The sequence below is a fragment of the Dipodomys ordii genome, unplaced genomic scaffold (assembly GCF_000151885.1).
Source record: "Dipodomys ordii isolate 6190 unplaced genomic scaffold, Dord_2.0 Scaffold14, whole genome shotgun sequence".
Classification (NCBI taxonomy): Eukaryota; Metazoa; Chordata; class Mammalia; order Rodentia; family Heteromyidae; genus Dipodomys; species Dipodomys ordii.
The window spans coordinates 529570-551846 of record NW_012267230.1 but is presented as its reverse complement, the minus strand read 5'-3'; the positions used below and the strand labels follow the sequence as shown (position 1 = coordinate 551846).

At 43.6% G+C, this 22277-nt stretch overlaps 1 protein-coding gene across 2 annotated transcripts; it reads right to left on the bottom strand.

The window, feature by feature from the left end:
- Positions 1-486: 486 nt before the first annotated feature.
- Tmem159 (transmembrane protein 159) lies at positions 487-20468 on the bottom strand. Of its 2 annotated transcripts, XM_013011468.1 has the most exons (5): positions 20356-20468; positions 17315-17515; positions 7289-7457; positions 6341-6479; positions 487-842 (listed from the first exon to the last, which is right to left on the bottom strand). In XM_013011468.1, exons 2-5 carry the CDS (start codon positions 17408-17410, stop codon positions 770-772), a joined length of 477 nt encoding a protein of 158 aa, XP_012866922.1. In that variant the 5' UTR covers positions 17411-17515; positions 20356-20468; the 3' UTR covers positions 487-769. The 2 variants fall into 2 exon arrangements, with proteins under 2 accessions (XP_012866922.1, XP_012866923.1); XM_013011469.1 differs by lacking the exon at positions 6341-6479 and having other exon boundaries at positions 803-842.
- Positions 20469-22277: the final 1809 nt, after the last annotated feature.

Genomic DNA, 22277 nt, shown 5'->3' with positions numbered 1-22277 from the left:
AAAAGAGTAAGGCAGAAGAGCTGGTTCTGTTTTGTATTTTTTCTCTCATTTCTTCTTTCAGTGAATAAAAATACAGCTTCTCTCCTTCTAAAACACAACAACAAGAAAAATCCCTCAGAAAACAATCCACTGTTGCTGGGCTCACACCAGTGGCTCACACCTATAATCCTAGCCACTCAGGAGACTAAGATCTGAAGATCATGGTTACAAGCCAACCCTGGCAGGAAAGTCTGTGAGATTCTTATCTCCAACTAACCAGAAAAAAGCTGGAAGTAGAGTTGTGGCTCAAGTGGTAAAGCACCAGACTTGAGCAAAAAAGAAAGGGGATGGGCCAAGTGCTTGTGGCTCATGCCTGTAATCCTAGCTACTCAGAAGGCTGAGATCTGAGGATCATGATTCAAAGCCAGCCTGGGCAGGAAAGTCTGTGAGATTCTTATCTCCAATAAACCAGTCAGAAAATCAGAGTTCAATCCCCACGGGAAAAAAAAGAAAAGAAAAAAGAAAGGGGACGGTGCCAGGTCCTGAGATTAAGCCGTGGGAAGAAAAAATGCTTAGACCCTGCCAACATCAAGATTGTATACTGGAGAGTCATGGGCAAGAGTCCATCTGGGCCATAGCACAATTTTGTACACAGTAAGTAAAGAAGCTAGAGGCCCCATGAAACACATTTTACCCAGCTCCTTTCTCTTAGCCATAACCCCAAGGCGGTGAGTGTGACCCGACAATTTTCCTGAGATGAAGAGAAACAATCTCTGGTTCCAGCAACTCGTCATTCCTGGTGTAAGCCCTCGAGGTCTGTGGACAGCTGAAAGATGACACTGGGGTTTTGCTGTGTCAGTGGTCTGTTTGGTGACAGGATAAAAGAGTTAGCTCAATAGCAAGGGTGTCTTAGCCAACAGAATTCAGCAAGTAATCCAAAAAATCATACATTATGATCAAGTGGGTTTAATCCCAGAGATATAAGGCTGGTTTAACATACATCAATCAACAGAGCTGAAGACAAAAACCACATATCATCTCAACAGATGTGGAAAAAGCCTTTGACAAAATCCAATACCATTCATGTTAAAAACAAACTCTGGAGAAGCTAGAAATAGAAGGAACATACCTCAAAATAATAAAGGCTATATATAACAGACCAACAGCCACCATCATACTGAACGGGGAAAAACTAAAACCATTTCCTCTAAAATCGGGAACAAGGCAAGGATGTCCACTCTCTCCACTCCTCTTCAATATGGTTCTGGAATTTCTAGCCAGAGCAATAAAGCAAGAAAAAGACATAAAAGAGATTCACATAGGGAAAGAAGAAGTCAAACTATTTTTATTTGCAGATGACATGATCTTGTATCTAAAGGACACAAAAGACTCCATTGCCAGATTCTCAGCTGATCAAATAGCAGGATACAAAATTATCCTACAAAAATCACTAGCATTTCTGTATAAACAACAATGTATAAGCAGAGAGGGAAATCAGGAAAACAGCTTCATTTACAATAGCCCCAAAAAATCTGAGAAAAACTTAACCAAATGAAGCAAAAGACCTTTATAGTGAAAACTATAAAAATTTAACCATCAAAGATGGTGTTAGGAAATGAAAAGACCTTCAATGTTCATGGATAGGTAGAATTAATATTGTGAAAATGGCCATACTACCAAAAATTATCTACAAATTCAATGCAATCCATCTCAAAATCCCAATGAAGTTCTTTATCAAGATAGAGAAAACAATCCAAAAACTCATATGGAAAAACAAAAGACCTTGAATAGCCAAAGCAATTCGAGGCAAAAAAAAAAAAAAAAAAAGCAATGCGGTGGTATCATAATCCCAAACCTCAAGCTCTACTACAGAGCTACACAAACAAAAAAAAATAGACCTAATGGTCAATGGAACAGACTAAAAGACCCATAAATAAAACCACATACGTTCAATCATCTAATATTTGATAGGGGAGACAGAGATATTCAGTGGAAAAAAAGATAGCCGTTTCAAGAACTGGTGTTGGAAAAACTGGGCATCAATATGCAGAAACTAAAAGTAGATTCCAGTTTGTCACCGTGCACTAAGATCATTTCAAAGTGGATCAAAGGCCTCAATGTCAGACCCGAAACTCTGAAATTACTGCAAGAGGGAGTAGGCTAAACACGAGAACTCAGGCATAGGCAGGAACTTTTTGAAGAGTCCTAGGGGCATAGCAGATAGGACACTTGACAAATGGGATTACATCTCAGTAAAAAGTTTCCACACATGGGAAGTGGCGCTGTGGCTCAAGTGGTAGAGTACTCACCTTGAGCTGAAGAGCGCAGGGACAGTGCCCAAGCCCAGAGTTCAAGCCCCACGACCGACCAAAAAAAAAAAAAAAAAAAAAGCAAAAAAAAAAAAGTTTCCACACAGCAAAGGACATATGATAAATTAGAAAGATAGCCAGTGGACTGGGAAAAGATCTTTACCAGCAATACATCCGACACAGGCCTAATATCCAAAATATACAAGGAGCTCAAGAAATCAATGACTCTCAAAGCTAATAAGCCAATCACTAAATGGGCAAAGGATCTAAGGATAGATGTCTCAGAAGAAAAGGGAAGAATGGCCAAGAAACTCATAAGAAAATGCTCATCATCTCTGGCCTAAAGAAAATACAAGTCAAACAACTCTGAGATTCCATCTAATCCCAGAAAGATTAGCTAGTATCATGAATTTGAACAATAACCAATGTTGTTGGGGATGGGGAAAAAAGAACCCTATTGCAACTGTTGGTGGGAATGAAAACTAGTACAACCACTCTGGACAGCAGTCTGGAGGTTCCTCAAAAAGCAAAAGAAAACCCTAAACCTACATCTTTCTTATAACCCAGCCACACCACTCCTGGGCATTTACCCTGAACATCCATTTTCATTGCTACATTAGTCATACTAGGCAAGCTATGGAAACATCCCTCCCAGGGCTCCCACACTGTGGAGTGGGGCCCAATTTCCTCTCTCTGTACTTGTGCTAGAGTAGACCTGTGCTTCTCTCACTATTCTGGAAGTTCCTCAAAAATTAAACATAGATCTTTCCTATGACCCAGCAGCCAAACTACTCCTTGGCATCTACCCAGAACATCATAAGCCAGGATACTGTAAAGACACCTGCACATCCATGTTCAGTACTTCACTATTCACAATAGCTAAGCTATGGAAACAGCCCTACAATAGATGAGTGACTCAAAAGAATGTGGTAGCTATACACAATGAAATTTTACATGGCCATTAGAAAGAATGAGATTATATCATTTGCAGGGAAATGGATGGACCTAGAACAAACCATGTTAAGTGAGGTAAGTCAAGCTCAGAGAGACAAATGGCATATTTTTTCTTTCATATGTGGAAGCTAGATCTAAAATACACTGGGACATATAAATTATATATGACTCTAGGCATTCACACTCAGTGAGACCAATGGAGGATGCCCTTGGGAGAGGAACACAAAGGCACACTATTTATGTACATCTGATCATATAAAATAATATTTATCTAAATGAACTCCAGGAAATGGAAGCAAGAGGTTTTTTTCTTTCTTGGTGTTTTTGTTTTCTTTCTGTTTGTTTTATTTTTATATTTATCTGTCTTTATTTTAATCTATCTATCTGTCATTGGGATGGTAAGGGGGGCACAGAAATGGAGGGACAAAGGGTGAACAAATGCTGAGTGGTACTAGACACTATGTTGAAAATGAACTATCTAACTTGTGGGTGAGGACAAGAGGGAAAAACTGGAAGAGAGTAAAAGAAGGGGTGACATTGTCCAAAAAAGAAATGTACTCATTACGTGACTTGTGTCACTACAACCCCTCTGTACATCAACTTTATAATAACAATAAAAATTATTTTTAAATGGAAAAGTGTCATAGCTGAGGATATGACATTATTTGCTGGTCAATGTGTTTCTTCAATAGAGGTAAAATGAGTCCTAAGGTCAAAAAGCTTGAGAATCTGGGTCCAAGTGACAACGATGGTCCAAACAACTCCCTGGGTTAGGAAGAGAAGATCAAGTCCAAATTCTAGGTATATTTTTTCAAGCGCTTCATTAACAAATAGCCATTTGCTACTTCTGTGGAACTGTGCAAGATTAAAATGTGTTTGTGACTTTAACTAAGTATCACTATCCCACAATACTATGAAATGTGTGAAATTTATATAATCACAATCTCAATAAAAAATATTTTAAAAATTTGGTGCTGGGCCTAAGGCTTGAACTCAGTGCCTGGATGCCATCTCTGAGCTTTTTTTTGCTCAAGGCTAGCACTCTACCACTTAAGTGTTAGAAAGTAAATTGGGGATGAGAGTGTCAGGGACTTTCTTGCCCAGGCTGGCTTTGAACCAAGATCCTTAGATCTCAGCCTCCTCAGTAGCTAGAATTACAGGCATGAACCACTAACACTTGGCAATATGGAATAATTTTAAAGAACTTCATCTTATTTGAGCAGAGTTCCTAGGCTGGGAGGGATCTGGGCTCAAAGCATCACCCTCAATAAACCAAGTAAGTCACTCTTTCCCCTTTCATCTCCTTTAAGACTGATAGTAATCAAAGCGACTTGGGAAATGTTAGATGTGACTCCAATTGTATCAGTGAAGTAATTCTGTGAGAACCAGCCCTGAGCAACTTCAATTTACACCCACTCCAACAAATGAATAACCACAGAGTAATATTGTGATAAGAAACTGAAGGCTAGTTCAAAGGGTTGGTAACTATGGCCCAGGGACCAAACCCAGACAGCTCTCTGGTTTTTAATTTTCTCTCTGTGTACGTGCGCATGCATGCACCAGTACTGGGGCTTGAACTCAGTCCTCCTGTTCTTGCTTAGCTTTTTCACTCAAGGCTGCTGGCCTTGTGCTAGTTAACTGGATATAAGAATCTCATCAATGGGCTGGGAAGGTGGCTCAGTGGTAGAGCACTTGCCTTGCATGCATGAGGCCCTGGGTTCAATTCCCCAGCACCACATAAGCAAAAAGAAAAAAAGCCGGAAGTGGCACTGTGGCTCAAGTGGTAGAGTGCTAGCCTTGAGCTGAAGAGATGAGGGACAGAGCCCAGGCCCAGAGTTCAGGCCCTGCGACTGGACCCCCCCCCCAAAAAAAAAGAATCTCATCAAATTTTCTGCCTAGGGTGGCTTTGAAATTCAATCCTTAAATCACAGCCTCCTGAGTAGTTAAGGATTACAGGTTTGAGCTACCAGTGCCTGGTCCAACTGTTCATTTTTGTAAATAAAGTTTTATTGGGACACAGATATATACATTCACTTGCTTCTGTTGCTTTTATGCTATAGCAACTGAGCAGATCTATTGGGAAAATAATAACATAGTCTAAAAAAAACCCCCACTAAATACTTACTGCCGTCACTTCTGCAGTCACTTCACATCTTGTTTAAGAGGACTTTATTAGAGTTAAGTGACCTGGATTTAAGTCCTAGCTCTGTTTGGGTACTTATATTCATTTTCTTTATTACAGACTGTGTGAGCTGTGAAGATTTTACAAGATGAGGCTCAGAAATTGTTTAAGAGACCCTGGGACAGAGCAAGTGCTCCCTAGGTATTATCCACTGTCATCAAGCTAGCAAGAGCTTACATGAAGAACAGGGCTTCCACACAAGGGACAAACAAAAATAATAGAGCCAAGTTGGTTTCCTTCCAGCTTTTAAACAGATCACTGCTCCTTCAGTCAAGGCCCAGGGAACCACAGTGAAAGAACAGAACCTACAGTCAAACATGAGATGCAATCAGTGTGTGACTGGGGAAGGCGGCTTCCTGACTGCTCTGCCACTCTAGGAATGGGCATTCTACAGCCTGCTTTTCTCCATCTCTATCTGACCCCAAACACCTTAATTTGGCCTTTGTAAATGAAAGGATATCCGATAAGCAATCCATAGTAGATTGACAATGAGATGAGTTCTATGTGTGATGGGTGGTGGTAGTCTGTGTGTGTGTGTGTGTGTGTGTGTGTGTGTGTGTGTGTTGAGACTTGAACTCAGGGCCTGGGCACTGTCCCTTCAGCATTTTGCTCAAGTCTGGTATTTTAGCACTTGAGCTACAGTTCCACTTCTGGCTTTTTGCTGGTTACTTAGAGATAAGAGTTTCACGGAATTTCCAGCCTGGGTTGGCTTGGAACTGTGACCCTCAAATCTCAGCCTCCTGAGTAGTTAGGATTACAGGAGTAAGCTACCAGGCCAGTTTATGTTTGAGACTCCACTGTAAATTTCTATTTGATGTCTGATGTGCTGTATTGGCAACTATGAGAAAATACCTGACTCTGAAATTTTGGCCTCTCAAATGGTCACAATAAAATTGTTCCCTTGACATGTGTGTACCTGGGAGAAAACCAGTAGCTGATGAAGCTGGAGGCCACCATGTAGGTCACTAGGATCATTCCAGACAGGGTGAGTGACACAAAGCCCACGCCACAGAGGACACAAAGCAGGGCGAGGCCCCCCACAGAGATGACCAGTCCTAGAAGGAGAGCATGGTTAGGAAAAGGGTTTACCTCTCAAGCAGAGCCTGGGCTAGTATGTGTAAAATAATGACAGTTAACTCACATTTTGGAAGTGAGGCACTTCCCCATAAGAATGGAGATTTCTGGAATCAAGGAAAGTGGAGGCAATCTTACCGCCCAAGTGGGCCTCAGGGCATGGTGACAACTGGCTGGCCTCCAATCCCTACTCTTCACAAACTGGATTACATTTGAATTCCCCACCCCCTCCCCCTCGTCCTCCTTTTTTTCTTTTCTTTTCTTTTTCTTGTGTGTGTGTGTGCCCTGGGGTTTGAACTCAGGACTTGGGCACCATCCCTGAGGTTTTTTTCCCTCAAGGCTAGTGCTGCTCTACTACTAGAACCACAGCTCTAGTTATGGCTTTTTTTTTTTCCTGCTCAGGCTGGCTTCAAACTGTGATCTTCAGAGCTCAGCCTCTTGTGTAGCTAGGATTACAGCTAGGATTACTGGCACCTGTTTTGCCCATTTTCTTTCTTTCTTTTTTTTTTTTTTTTGGGTCCGGTCGTGGGGCCTGAACTCTGGGCTTGGGCACTGTCCCTCAGCTCTTCAGCTCAAGGCTAGAGCTTTACCACTTGAGCCACAGCGCCACTTCCGGCTTTTTGCTTTTTGCTCATGTGGTGCTGAGGAATTGAACCCAGGGCCTCAGGCATGCAAGGCAAGTGCTCTACCACTGAGCCACCTTCCCAGCCCCTGCCCATTTTCTTTACCTGTCGAGTTTGAGGCTCGACAGAGTAAACAAACTTCACTTTCCAATAACTGAGCAATATACCTTCCAGTAATACAACTCCCACGAGAGCAAGCAGTGAAGTAAGCACCACAAAGAGCAGGAAGAACCCGACCGGAATGGCTGACATGGCGACAAACACCAGCACCGCGAGGGCCAGGAAAGGATGTCTGTCCAGGTACTGACCCACTGGGGACTTCATAAAGGCAACCACCTGTGGACAAAAGGACAAAGTGCCAGAGTTGAATGACATATCGGGATTCCAGATTAATTGGATCTTCCCAAACTGGAGGAAGGGCAACCAGAGGTCATCAAATTGGAAGGCTCTTATGTAAGATGTCACTGCAAGGCTTCTCCCAAGACATGAGTCACCCAGGCAGTAAGATAAGGCACAATAGCACAAGTAGCAAGTATGATGTTCCTACCCAATGCCAGGCAGGTCTTTTGAGGAAGAAAGGCTCAATCATGGACTGCTTGCTTAACACATACCCTTCTCATAAGAAAGTTTCAAGCTGGGTGCCGGTGGCTCACGCCTGTAATCCTAGCTACTTAGGAGGCTGAGATCTGATGATCGAGGTTCAAAGCCAGACCAGGCAGGAAAGTCCGTGAGACTCTTATCTCCAATAAACCACTAGGAAACCAGAAGTGGCACTGTGGCTCAAGCGGTAGAGCGCTTGCCTTAAGCTGAAGAGCCCAGGGACAGTACCCAAGCCCAGAGTTCAAGCCCCACAATTGACCAAAAAAAAAAAAAGAAAGTTTCAGTTTACCTGTGTAATGATGGAAGGTACACAGTGTACCTCCTCCTTTATAGCTGAAGTTCCCACAGGTAAGGTCACCAAGGAACATGAGTTAAAATCCTGGCTATTAAGCATTATTTAGGAGCTTATTAGAAATGGAAAATCTCAGGCTTCACACCACACCTGCCGAATCTGACATACACACTCTCTCTGTCTCTCTCTGTCTCTTTTTTTTTTGCGTCAGCAGCAATTTATTGTCAGGAGATGAGACATAAGCAGGTGACTAGCTATAAACAAAGCAATGTGAAACTGCCATGGAAATTATATAAAGAAGAAAAATTGCAAGCTTTTTGGGGGAAGTATGAAAGATATTAGAGGGATAGATGTAAATTCTTCTCTCTAGAATAGAAGTTTACCTGCTACATAGAAAGGAGTCCTCACAATCATGACTTCCTTGGTTATAAAGAACAGAAAACTTCTCAGGTTATCTTAATTTATAAAATGGAGTTAGTTGTCTACAAATATTACTTGTAATACTCTGACAAACTGTCAAAAACAGGGAAGCCCCTATATCCATGACTATTTATTACATCATAATTTTAGTGGCAAAAGACTAAGAGCAACTCAGATGTTATCATGGTGGGACGACTACTTGAACAAATGATGGTATACTCACAAGGTGAAAGACTATACTTCAATAAAAAGGAAAGAAAGACCCATATCTCAAAGATAACTAGTTCAAAATAGTGTTTATAGTGTGCTACCTGTAGCACAAGAACCAAAAAGGGACCCAAAACTATATGCATGTATGCCTATGACCCTAAAAAGAAGAAGCAATAGAAAAATAAAGTAGAATAAATTCCACTGAAGTAGTAATCAAATAAGGAAGGAGGAGATCAAGTAAAGGGCACAGAAATAGCACTATGGGGAAGAACTGGGGGTGGGGGGAAGGGGTAGAAGATTCATTAGTACATAGATGGAGTGCTCAGTCTCTCTGTCTCTTTTTCTCTCTCTCTCTCATCTATCTTTTTGCTTGGGACTTGAACTCAGGGCCTGGCCACTGTTCCTGAGCTCTTTTGCCTCAAGGCTAGCACTCTACCACTTCTGGCTTTTTCTGTTTATGTGGTACTGAGGAACTGAGCCCAGGGCCTCACGCATGCAAGGCAAGCACTCTACCACTAAGCCACATTCCCAGCCCTGACTCCTTTTTAATTTTTTTCTTTTGGTCCTGGGTCTTGAACTCCAAGATTGTACACTGTCCTCAAGCTTTTTTACTCAAAGCTAGTGCTCTACCACTTGAGCCACAGCTCTACTTTCAGCTTTTTAGTAGTTAATTGGAGATAAGAATCTCATGGACATTCTTGCCTAGGCTGGCTTCAAACAGTGATCCTTAGATCTCAGCTTCCTGAGTAGCTAACATTACAGGTATGAGCCACCAGTGCCTGGCCTTATGACTCTACTTTTGAACCAAGATTCCAACATGATTTGTACATACATTTAAGTCTGAGATGCCAGGAACTCAATATTGGAGTTGCCCTGTTTCCAAGTGGCAACACCTAAGGGTTAAAAGCTACTACCTTTGATTCTAAATGTCAAATCATGCAATGGTCACCACCTCATCAGATAAAAATGCTTTATGGATGAATTCCTTATTGGTCATAGTCTCATGAGAACAAGAAGCATATACTGTTTTTAATAAATAAGTTATCTTGCTTTTTTAGGCAAAGGGATTTGGAAGTCTGACTTCATGGAAGAAGCTTGCGTTACTACAGAGTTCCACAAGAATGGGGTGCCTCCTCTCCTTCTGAGGGCCCAGGCTCTCTCTCTCCTCAGTACTGGTTTTCTAGATCCTATTCCCTAGAGAGGTCTCCCCATTCCCAAACCTTCCTCCATCAAAACTTGTCTTGTATGTATCTCATTGTTTAGAGCTTTGCACCACCAGTGGCTGAAATGAAGATAATAATTCAAACAAACACAGTGATCATAAGTGCCACTCCCCCCAAAACACAAGTACTGCTTGGAAACAGGTAATACACCCAAGTTTTCTAATGGTAGAACTTTGGGTGCAAGTTGGAAATATGAAGTTTTAAAGTCAATAGTGAGCAAAGCACAGAGCTCACCCTGCTTAAATTAAAAAGGCATTCCAGGAAGCCACAGCGGCCCACCATGGGGCTTTAGCATTGCATTTTAAGGTGAAATCTCTCGTGGCATAACAGACTTCACTTTCTGGCAGGCCACAACTTGGCATAACGTCCACTGACCAGGCTGCCTCCACTACCCTATTCTGACAAAAGCCACAGAAGGAAACTATTCAGCCTCTTTAGCTAGAGAAGACCATATCAAGAATCACCTCTAAGTTAGAACTGCCCAGTTCAGACACTCCATTTATAAGAGACAGTAAAGTTGTCCCATGTTAACACATTGGTGGAAAGGGAAGCACAGGGGAGAAGCCACAGAGAGTGCAGGCTGGTATTCCATGCTGTCTCAGTTCTTGATCATGAGAGAGAGAAAGAGGAACAGTTAGGTAGATAGGAATAAAAAGTGGCAGATGTAACACATGGCTGGTAATATGTATCCTAGCTTGGCATTTCCTGTTCCCATAGGACTTTGGGCTCCTGCTCAATGCTTCTTCTTCCCATAATGTCATGGGTTCCTGCTCAAACACTTCTTCCCATAATGCCCTGGGTACCAATGTAAAGAACCAGGGTAATGAATGCACAAGCCATCAATCAGTCCAAAGCCCAGGGAAGACCCTGTGCTTGCCCTCAAAGAAGCCTCCATTGGACTCCTGTTTGGGCCTGTCTCCTAATGGAGAGCTTCACTACTTTTTTTTCATGACTTTCATTTTTCTTTTTGTATCAGGTTTTTAAATATTATTTTATTTTTACATCTTTATTGTAACAGTAATGAAGGGGGGTTACAGTTACATAAATAATGAATACATAGTTTTGAAACATTGTTACCCTCTCCCTCATTTTCTCCTACTTACCCCTCCCTATTCCCTTCTCTTCTACAAGTTGTATAGTTCATTTCTAACATAGTGTCAAGTGAGTATCATTGTTGCATTAGTTCATCCTTTGTCCTTCTGTTTCTGTGATTCCATTTTCCCTCCATGGATCATAGCTTTCATTTTTCAAATCAACTTACTCTGTTTACCTTAAACACTCTCCTGCCTTTTAATTCTTTAATGCGTAGAGAAAACGAATCTGTTCTCCTAGACTGTATCAATCACTTTCCAGGTCCAGTCTGTGTGTGTCCTTAGTAAACACCTGACACCATCTGACAAGACTGTTTTCTCTGATGGTGTCACTTGAGAGCCCTGGGAAGGAGCAGTAGAGGGCAGCGCCAGGCCAGCACAAGCTGCTTATGCAACAGAGGGGGATGGAAGGGAAAGGAAGGAGGAGAGCTGATCATACACTAACAAGTTGCAGTTTTCCATCCCTATCCTGCAGATGGATATGGGTCTCCAGCTAGACTTGATAGGCACAAGGCTGTGATGAACCTAGGAACGCCACAAACTGGAGAAGACAGCACTGGCATAAAACACGCTCTGTGTGATAAGTCTCACAGCCAGCCTATGGGCTTGTTGCTACTCGTTATAGAAAAGAGGAAACAGAAAGGAGCTCAAGTAACTTGCCCAAGATCAGACAAAGGTGATTCAGTTGTAAACACACACAGCAGCATGGGAAATTCTAAAGTAAGGGCAGGATTCAAGGATTTGAAGGCTCCACCAGGACTCTTCAGGAGCCAGGCAAATTCTCTAGTGTCAGAATATGAAAGACAACAGTGACTCATTGTATTTTGCTACCAGAAAGAAGAAGAACAAGAGTTAAAATCAGGCCAACCTGGTGGCTCATACCTGAAATCCTAGCTACTTAGGAGGCTGACACCTGAGGATTGCATTTCAAAGCCAGCCTGTGCAGAGAAGTTCATAAGACTCTTATCACCAAATAACCACCTAAAGCCAAAAGTAGAGCTGTGGCTCAAGTGGTAGAGCACCATCCTTGAGCAAAAAGCTGAGGGACAGTGCCCAGGCCCTGAGTTCAAGCCCCAGCATAGGCACCAAAAAAAAAAAGTGTGTGTGCCAGTCACTCTCAGATTATTCCTAAGGAATCTGCTGGCATGGAGTTGGTGCCAGGAGAGGTATATTCAAAAACATTCCTAGTGGAAGAAAAGGTTTAGTCTATAAAGAAAATCATTTGTCACAGATTATCTGCATTAGGTGATGCCATCCCTGGTTATCTACCCAGCTCATGATCCATCTCTGCCTCTGTGCTGGAAACAGTACCCTCTTAGGGAACGGCTGGTCCTGAACCTTGTCCAGAACAATGAAATGCAAGTTCCCATCCTAACTGCTACCTGCCACAGGTGATAGGGCCAACCAGACTTGCTCTTAGGAATTGGGCACTGAGATTCCTAGACCAGATCCATTAGAGGGCTTCAAATGGGGGTCAAAGGTGCCAGCCTTGACAAATGTGTTTGCCCACCCAATTGGGAATGCCAGGGAAGCCAGGCTGCAGGGGTGGAGAATAAAGCAGATACACAAGGAAAAGCTGAGAAGCTGCACAGCATAAGGCAGGGCATGTCAAGTTACCTCTGGTCCCTGTGACCTGCCTGACCTCTGTTCTAAGTCCTCCCAAGACTCAGCCCTCATTCACTGCCTAGCCTTGTTTTCTAGGAGAACCCTACCTAAAGTCCTGGAAGATCTTACCTGCTTCTTTGCTTTGTTTTCAGCAGGTTCCTGTTTCTCATTCTAAAAGACAACTGGCTGAACTTATGGAGCATGTCTGTAACCCTAGCACTTGAATGAGACAAAGGTAGTAGGATATGAGTTCAAGGCCAACCTATGCTAGTTATGTGGTAGATTAAAGGCAAACCTGGACTACATAGTATGATCCTCTCTCTAAAAATCAATTAGTTAATAAGCCAATACATACATACATTTAAAAAGACAACTTTACTGTACACTATGTTGACATCTTGTTCATGGGGATGGGAGAGAAAAACTGGGAGAGAGTGAGGGAAGGGGTAGCATTATCTAAAAAGAAATGGACTCTTGATCTGACTTATGTAACTGCAACCCTTTTGTACATCATCTTTATGATAACAATACATTTTTTTTTTGTTGGTCATGGGGCTTGAACTCTGTGTCTGGGCACTTTCCTTGTGCTCTTCAGCTCAAGGCAAGTGCTCTATTGCTTAAGCCATAGCACCACGTCCAGTTTTCTAGTGGTTCATTGGAGATAAAAGTCTCACGGACTTTCCTGCCTGGGCTGGCTTTGAACCATGATCCTCAGATCTCAGCCTCCTGAGTGGCTAGGATTACAGGCGTGAGCCACCGGCACTGGCTAACAATGCAATTTTTTATAAGTCCAATTTAGTATAGGGCCATACATTCAGAGGAGTTTTGGAAAAGGAGCCACTTCACACTTCATCTGGATGCCCATTTATTCTTGTATTACTGGGGGATTTGAACTTAGTGCCTCAAACTTGTACAATACTGCTGAACCATACCTCAAGCCCTGTTTTTCACTGGTTGTTTTCAGGGTAGAGTCTTACTTTCTACCCACACCTGCATATAAGCTGGTATTGCTAGTCCAGTTTCCCTTCCATGAAGAAAAGAAGAAAGACTTTTCTGCCCAGGTTCAAGCACTTTGGTTTCCGCCTCTCAAATAGCCTGGAATGACAGGCACATGCCACTGGGCCCAGCTATGAGTTGAGAGGGGATCTTGCTAACTTTTCTATTCAGGCTGGCCTCAAACCTAGATCCTCCCATTCTCTGCCTCCAAACTATTCACAGGCCTGAGCTACTGGAGTTTGTGGGTTTAAAAATTTTTTAATCTGGAGAATTAGCCTCACATATGAGAAAAGGGCACAATGAACTGGAGAGGTGGTCATCTAAATTTCCCCTGGACACAAGAGGAAACTTATATAAATGAATCTGATATTCTTTGCTGAAGTACTAACAGTAAATGTAATATCCTTAAGACTCATACTTCAATATGGAAGAAATACAAAATACATTATTGGGCAAAAATAAAAAATACATCTACTGTGATCATAATCACAAGTACTGAAGGGTGATAATAATTAACAATAATCACCATCACTGAATTTGTTAGTGATGAGATTACAAATGGTTTGCTTCTCTCTTTGCTCCAAAATCATCTTTCTGAGTTGTTAATACAATCAAAATATCAATATAACTAGTATAATAAAAGATGTAAGCAGGGCATTGGTCCTTCACACCTGTAATCCCACATACTCAAGAGGCTGAGATTTGAGGACTGAGATTCAAAGCCAGCTTGGGCAGACAAAGCTGAGAGACTCTTAGTGCCAACTAACCAGCAAAAAGTCAGAAGTGGAGATGTGGCTCAAGTGTTGAACACTAGTCTTGAGTGAAAGTTAAGCAAGAGCATGAGGTCCTAAGTTCAAGCACTACTATGAGGATAAAAATAAATAAGTAAACAAACAAACAAAAGAAACTCAGGACTATCTGACATAAATAACTGATCAATTTTCCTATTATTCTGGAAGTGGGCTGGCTTGCCTAAATCTAGTCTAATGAATATCTCAATTGGGGAGCTGGGATGAAAGAATAAAAAATTGCCAAGAAGTGAGCTATCTGCTTTTAAATGCCTATATCAGAATGTAAATGTAAATATTAACTAAGCAATGGCAAATACCTACTGTAGGGTTTGGCTTATAGTAAGTGCTCAGTCAATATAAGTAAACACATAGTCAATCTATATTTGAATTTCTATATTTGAAGAATTCTATGGCTGAATTCTATATTGAGAATTCTATATTTGAATTCTATATTTGAGAATTTGTTCACTGGAACTGATTCACAATCTCTAAATCAATGCTTATGGTGTTTTAAAAATAATTCAGTAGACATATGCCAACAGAGTGAAACTGAGTCACTGGACAGTAGAAACTGTCTTCTCATTTCAGTTCTTTAAACAAGCATCTTCCGACTATGGTGTTAAGATAGATAGCTTTCTGATACTAATACAAATACAAGAGATAATCTACTTACAAAAGAAAAGGTATTTAGTTCACAGGTTGGAGGTTCTAGCCCAATGTTCTAGCCCTCAACCAATGTTGACACAGCACAGCTTGGCAGAAATGTGTGGTGGAACATAACAGCTCATTCATGTCCAGGAAGCTAGGAAGAAGCGGGGCACTGGTGGCTCACAACTGTAATCCTACTCAGGAGGCTGAGATCTGAGGATTACTGTTCAAAGCCATTCCAGGCAGGAAAGTCTATGAGACTCTGATCTCCAACTAACTACCAAAAGAAAAGCTGGAAGTGGACTGTGGCTCAGAGGTACAATGCTAGTCTTGAACAAAAAAGCCCAGGCTTTGCCAGGCACAGGTGGCTCAAGCCTTTCATCCTAGCTACTCAGGAGGCTGAGACCTAAGGATCATGGTTCAAAGCCAGCCCAGGCAGGATAGGCCATGACAAACTACTGAGAAATAGCTAGAAGTGGAGCTGTGGCTTAAGTGGTAGAGCACTAGCCTTGAGCAAAAAAAGTTCAGGGACAGCGTCCAGGTTCTGAGTTCAAGCCCCATGACCAGCACACAAATATAAAAGAGAGAGAAAAAAACGTAGAGGGGCTAGGGTGTCAAAAGTACCCTTCGAAGTATTTCAAAAACCTCTCCTACTCGGCCTTATTTCCTATAGGTTAAACGGGCCTTTGGAGGACACTCAAGACCCGAAGTATAACCTCATGGTTACTATGTGCAACACTTTTCACATTATTGTTCTTCTGGTTGGTGATCTCATCATTTAAAATGACCCAAGTACTTTACTGAAGTGTTGTCTAGTGTTCCTGAGTACCAGAATGTGAATTATGGAACAAATATATGTGTAAGAAAATGGTTGTTTGTTCAAGACATGATTTACAGTGCTAACTAAGTTCAATGTTAGTAATCAATAGTATACTTCAAATAAAATACCTTTAAAAATACACATTAAACATGCAGGCTGGACGCTGGTAGCTCACATCTATAATCACAGCTACTCAAGAGGCTGATATATGATGTGGTTTGAAGCTAGCCCCAGCAGGAAAGTCTATGAGTAGAGCTCAAGTGGTTATAGAGCACCAATCTTGAGCAAAAAAAAAAAAAAAAAAAAAGCTAAGGGACAGCACCCAGACTCCGATCTCGAATTAATCAGTAAAAAGCCCAAAGTGGAGTTGTGGCTCAAGCCTTGAGCAAAAAAGCTAAGAGATAGCACCCAGACTCTGAGTTCAAGCCCCAGTACTAGCAAAGAATAAAAACCAAAGAAATAAGTTATGGGCTAACCGGTTGACAAAATGTGATTAGAGATTTGAAGGTCCAAATTCTGTATTTCTCTTGAGAAGAACAGTTTTATGTTTGCAAATTTGGGGTTTGTAGTGATGATTTGTGCTGGTCTTGAGGCATAAACTCAGGGCCTGGGTGCTGTCCCTTAACTTTGTCATTCAAGGTCAGAGCTCTACTACTTGAACCACAGCTCCACTTCTGACGTTTTAATGGTCAAGTGGAGGAGATGAGAGTCTCATAACTCACTATATATTTCTATTAGATGTTGGATTTGTAGTGGAATACTGGATTTGAGTCTTTTTAAAGTATGCTTTGATTACTTATTTTCAGGGTAACAGATAAGCCAAAATAAACATCAAAATAAGAAAAAGGGATGCCAGGTACTGGTAGGTATACTTATAATCCTAGCTACCCTGGAGACTGAGATCTGAGGATTCAAGTTGAAAGCCAGTCAGGGCAGGAACATTCCTGAGATTCTTATTCCTAATTAATCACCAAAAAGTTGAAGTGGAAATGTGGCTCAAGTAGTAGAGTACTAGCTGTGAGTAACAAAGCTTAGAGTGCCCAGGCCCTGACTTCAAGCCCCATGACCCAAACACAAAAACACAAACGACAACAACAAAAGGAAAAGAAAAGGACTGAATCTGAGGTATGGAGTAGTTCCCATAAATCCAGATAAAGAGGTACATCTGCCACTTGGGGTGGCATCCAATCAAATTTTAGCCTATGCAAAAAACTGAAAGTGACTTCAAGAAGTCTGCTTAAATTGGAGGTGGCTTGAAAATCTACCCTCCCCATTCCAATTTCTCTCACACTATGCCTGGAATACTGATGCTCTGCTAGTCACATTGGAACAATGAGACTGAAGGTCACAACTTAGATGTGGCAAGAAAGATGCCCGACTTTACCCCAAATTTCTTCTACTTGAGAAAGAAATCATTTTCTATCTATTAACTAATTTCTAGCTATTAACTAATGTTAATTTGGGATTTCTGATTATATAGTTTGATTCGAAACTGACCTTTGAGTTATTTTGGAAGGACTTTATCAGCAAAGACAGCTTCCTCTGCAGCTCCTGTAAATCCCTAGAAGTACTTGGGGGTTCCTCTTTGGCCATCTTGAAAGTCACTTCAGTCTCTCTGCGGATTAGTTTTCCTACTAAGAATGTCTCTTGGGTGGTACACAGTCCAGTCTCTCATGTCATCCTAGCTCTTTGCTGTCCCTGGAAGAAATATTGGTTAAATCATGAGTAATCTTCATCCACTAAATTCAACAACAGCTTCCCTTAAGCACTCATGATGAGCTTACAAATGGAGGAGAGCTTGGCAATTCTTATCAAAATTTCAAATTGCATAGACTTTTAACAACTTATTTTCTAAGAGCCCAAAGAAAAAGGTCAAATAGGAATATTGCCATATAGATGTACACTGAATCCCTGTATAGATTATATAATGACTTGCAAAAAATTAGTGAGAAATGAGCTAACAGTGACAAATTCTGCCATGTGCCAGTGGCTCAGACGTATAATTCTTTTTCTTTTTTTGGGGGTCCAATTGTGGGGCCTGAACTCTGGGCCTGGGCGCTGTCCCTCAGCTCTTCAGCTCAAGGCTAGCGCTCTACCACTTGAGCCACAGCGCCACTTCTGGCTTTTTTCTTATGTGGTGCTGAGGAATCAAACCCAGGGCCTCATGCATGCAAGGCAAGTGCTCTACCACTGAGCCACCTTCCCAGCCCTCAGACCTATAATTCTAGCTACTCAGAATGCTGAAATCTAAGGATCCCAGTTGGAAACCAGTCCAGGCAGACATATCTGAGTGATCTCCAATCAACCGGCAAAAAGCAATAAAGAGTGTGTAGCTCAAGTGGCACTGCAATAGCCTGAGCAAAAAAGTTAAACAAGAGTGTGAGGCCCTGAGTTCAAGTACCAATACCAGGGGACACACACACACACACACACACACACACACACACACACACACACGATAAACTCACATTCATTAAAATGATACCATGGTTATTTACTAAGTGACATTAAAAGATGTTCATACGTTGCTTTTTTTTTTTTCTGTTTATGTGGCACTGAGGAATTGAACCCAGGGCTTCATGCATGCTAGGTAAGCACTCTATCACTAAGTCACATGCCCAGCCATGTCCATAAGTTTAAAAAAGATTATAAATATTCTACTGTGATATCTATGTATTTGTGTATATTGCATGTTAAAAGAGCTAGAAATAAAGGATCATATTGTCTCTGAAAGCTCAGGTTTATTTTTTTAGCCTGACAAAATGCTGTAAAGAATATACAAAAAAGGGCTGGGAAGGTGGCTCAGTGGTAGAGCGCTTGCCTTGCATGCATGAGGCCCTGGGTTCGATTCCTCAGCACCACATAAGCAAAAAGAAAAAAGCCGGAAGTGGTGCTGTGGCTCAAGTGGTAGAGCGCTAGCCTTGAGCTGAAAAGCTGAGGGACAGCGCTCAGGCCCCACGACTAGACCCCCTCCCCCCCAAAAAAAGAATATACAAAAAGTAGCTAGTGGGGTTAGCTCAGTTGTAGAGCACGTGCCTAACAAGCTTTAGGTCCCAAGTTCAATTCCTAGTGTCACAAAAATCAGTAAGACAGAATATGCTACTTAAAATCTCACTGCTCCACCCCCAAGCTTTTGTGTGTGTGTGTAATAGCGACTTTGGATTATTTTTTTCTTCCTTTTTCCTCCTTGGCCCTCTATCACATCATGATATAAATCATTCTCCTTTACATGTGGGTAAGAGCCTGCCTCAAGAACAAACCTTGCCACAAGTATACTTTGAATAATGAAACCAACAGCTTGGAATTTACTGTCCCAACCAGACATAATTTTATTTATTTATTTTTTTTATAAAGGCAATGGACTAAATCAGATAGTTTTAACTCTGGCTGAGGTTTCAAAGAAGACTATCATTCTTGTTTGACATTTCATATAACAATTGTCTGGCTGGACACAAAAATCTCTTTTCAATTTCTGCCTTATAATTTCCCGACCCAGAGTACAAGTGCCAAATAGATTCTGTCACCGTGGTCAACGTGAACTGAGAGACCGTCACTTTACTTAACATATTGAATCCATTTCCCATATGCTAGTTATGTGGCAAGGGAGAAATCTAAGCAGGAACACCGACAGGGTGTGCAAATTAAAGCACACTTTAAACACAGCCCCAGCGAGAGAGTCTCTCCCTTTGGCCAGGGAAATACGGATCTCTCCACTCTCTATTCCGTTTTTACAGCTGCCGCCGGCCTAGATCTTGACTTTGGGACGTTCCCAGCGCTCAGCTCCCCGAATCTCGTCACTGCCAGCAGGCAGAGACAAGCTCGGATCTGCTGGCAAGGCTTCCTTTGGCCGGACAAGTTCTTTGACTGGTTGGGGAAGTGTGAGAGGGGCCAGGTCTCCGCCCCTTCCAAGGCTGCAAATCACCCTACCCGCCCCCCAGCTCCTCCAGGGCGCCGCGAGCAAACGGCCACCCCAACGTTCCAGCCAGGGGGGCGGTAGGGGAGTGAACATAACACCAGCTGGGGGGGGGCAGGGAACTTCGGGGCGCCCCAAGCTGCTCTCCCGCCGCCCCCTCTCCCCACCAGGACGGGCTCGGGCTTTCACTCTTCACGGGCCGGGGATCTCGGGAGGAAAGGGGGCGCGCGATGCAGGTGGAGAGGGCCCGAGCCCCCCTTCCGCCGTTCCCGCTCCCCTGCCGTGGGGAGGGGGGGAAGGCCGGGCAGACCCGAGCGGCTGCGGGCCCGGGCGTGCTCCGGGGTGAGCTCCGGGGGGGACCCCACCTCCAGCCACCGCGTTCCCCCGGAGCGCGGACCTGGAGCGCAGGGCGGGGCTGGCAGCCCTGACCACAGTCAGGGCAGGTGTGTTGGAGGTGGCGCGCTGTGTGTTTCGGAGGACGGGGTGGATCCGCTTCTGCCAGAGTGGCGCGGGACGCCGGCGACACCCGACTTCACTCTCGGCGCGGGCCCAGCGGGATCCAACCAGCCGGGGTACCCCGGGCTCCCTCACCACCCCAACCCACATCAAAGCACGGGGCGCTCACCAGGTGCTGGTGGGGCGGAAGTGACAGTCGGTCGGCGGTGGCGCTTCAGCCCGCGGAGTGCGGGGAGGATGCAGAAGGAGACAGACAACGCGCCAGGAGCGCGGGGAGACGGAGCCGCCTTCCCCAGCCCCCGCAGAAGCCCCGCCCCAGCCCCACCAGGCCCCGCCCTCCGCCCCACCAGGCCCCGCCCCTCCGCCCCTCCCCTCCCTCGGCCCTCAGCGAGGCTCCGCCCCGCTCGTGCCTCGGCCCCGCCCCTGGACCGGGCCCCGCCCTTCGCTCGCGGCTGGGGGACCCGCCCGGAAGCCTTGAGGCGGCTGCTCCCCTCAGGAAGAGCGTGCGTCACCCCAGCATTCCCAAGACCCGCTCCTTTCCTGCAGCCACGGCTTGGAGTGAAAGACTGGGGGCCGCCTGTGAGACAAGTGGACAGACTGAAGAGGCTAAGGGCCTAAATGCCCCCAATCATCACTTCTGGAAACGTCTGTGGCGTTTGGGACTCACACTGGGGGGGGGGGCACCTTGTAAATGTGGGTACGGTTGAGATGCGCGGATATAGATTAGATTCGTTCACCTCCAGCTTGCTGGTGAGAGCTGGAGAGACCAGGTAGATAAACCCAAGTCTCTGGGTTCCCACGAGCCCAGCCGGCGCAGAAGCCCAAATCCAGGCCCCAGGCACACCGTGACTCAAGAGCTGCACTACCCGTGCTGTGCACGGATCCAGTCTGTCTGTGCTAGCCTGTGCTGGGTGGAATGGTTAGCAGAATTCCTGGCATCTGCCCACTGGTACTAAAACCTTCACCCCGCACTCACCCTAGCCAGTGAACAGATTGGGAAAAACCGTGGGTTGCTGCCCATTAGCCTTGGGCTCATGTCCCAGATCTGACTCTTTACTGTGTGAACTTGAACTTGGTTAGTCTCTCTCTCTCTCTCTCTCTCTCTCTCTCTCTCTCTCTCTCTCTCCTCTTGCTTGGATTTTTCCTCTAAGGCTGGAGCCGTACCTTCACTTCAGAATTTTGCTGATTAAGTCTGGGATAGCATCAAACTCCAATCCTCAACTTTTAGCTTCCTGAGTAGCTAGGGTTACAGACATTAGCCACTAGAGCTAGGGCTTCTGAGCTGTGTTTTCATCCATAAAACAAGGAGAAGGACCTGTTGGTCTGCTACTGAATAATAGTTGACTAATAGTTTTTTTCCTATCCATGTTCACTTCCTCTTCTCTGTGGCCTGTGTCCCCAGCAATTTGGAGATTAACTTTAGGTAAATAGAGAAGTCATGGTTATAATGAGGACTGGAGATGACTTTGAAGAGTTTAACACCTATCAGACACATGGTAAAGGCTCAAAAATATTGGAAGTTATTATTCTGCCACCGTAGATTTCTAGAAGTAACCAGACTTATGATGAAAAAGCTTAGAACCAGGCATTGGTGGAGCTGTGGCTCAAGTGGTAGAGCACAAAATCTCAGGAACAGTGTCCAAACCCTGAGTTCAAGCCCCGGGACTGACACAAAAAATTTAAAAAGTAAGTTTAGGAATGCTGATGATAATAGCAAGAATTCAGGGGATCCTGTCTTTACCACTGCAACAGCAGCAGAAATGATACAATAATGGAGGCAATAAGCAGACATAGATGAATGTCCACAAATCCTTAAAGTTCAAAGTCTCCCTGCACACTGTATGACTAGGTTTCCTACTCAGGAAAAGGTAGGTTTCTTAGTTTGTTTTCCTTAGATTACTGTGACTTTTCCTTAGAGAACTGTCCCTGTGTGGATACTGTTTAGAAAGGCTTCCAGTAGCTCATGCCTGTAATCCTAGCTACTCAGGAGGCTGAGATCTGAGGATCATAGTTCAAAGCTAGCTCGGGTAGGAAAGTTCATGAGACTGTTATCTTCAATTAACCACCAGAAAACCTTAAGTAGCACTGTGA

Coding starts and splice junctions, on each gene's coding strand:
- Tmem159 (XM_013011468.1), bottom strand. CDS start 17,410: ATGGCCAAAGAGGAACCCCCAAGTACTTCTAGGGATTTACAGGAGCTG. Junction 6,480..7,288: donor GGGAGTTGTATTACTGGAAG/GTATATTGCTCA, acceptor CTCTCCTTCTAG/GACTGGTCATCTCTGTGGGG. Junction 843..6,340: donor AGCTACTGGTTTTCTCCCAG/GTACACACATGT, acceptor GTCACCAAACAG/ACCACTGACACAGCAAAACC.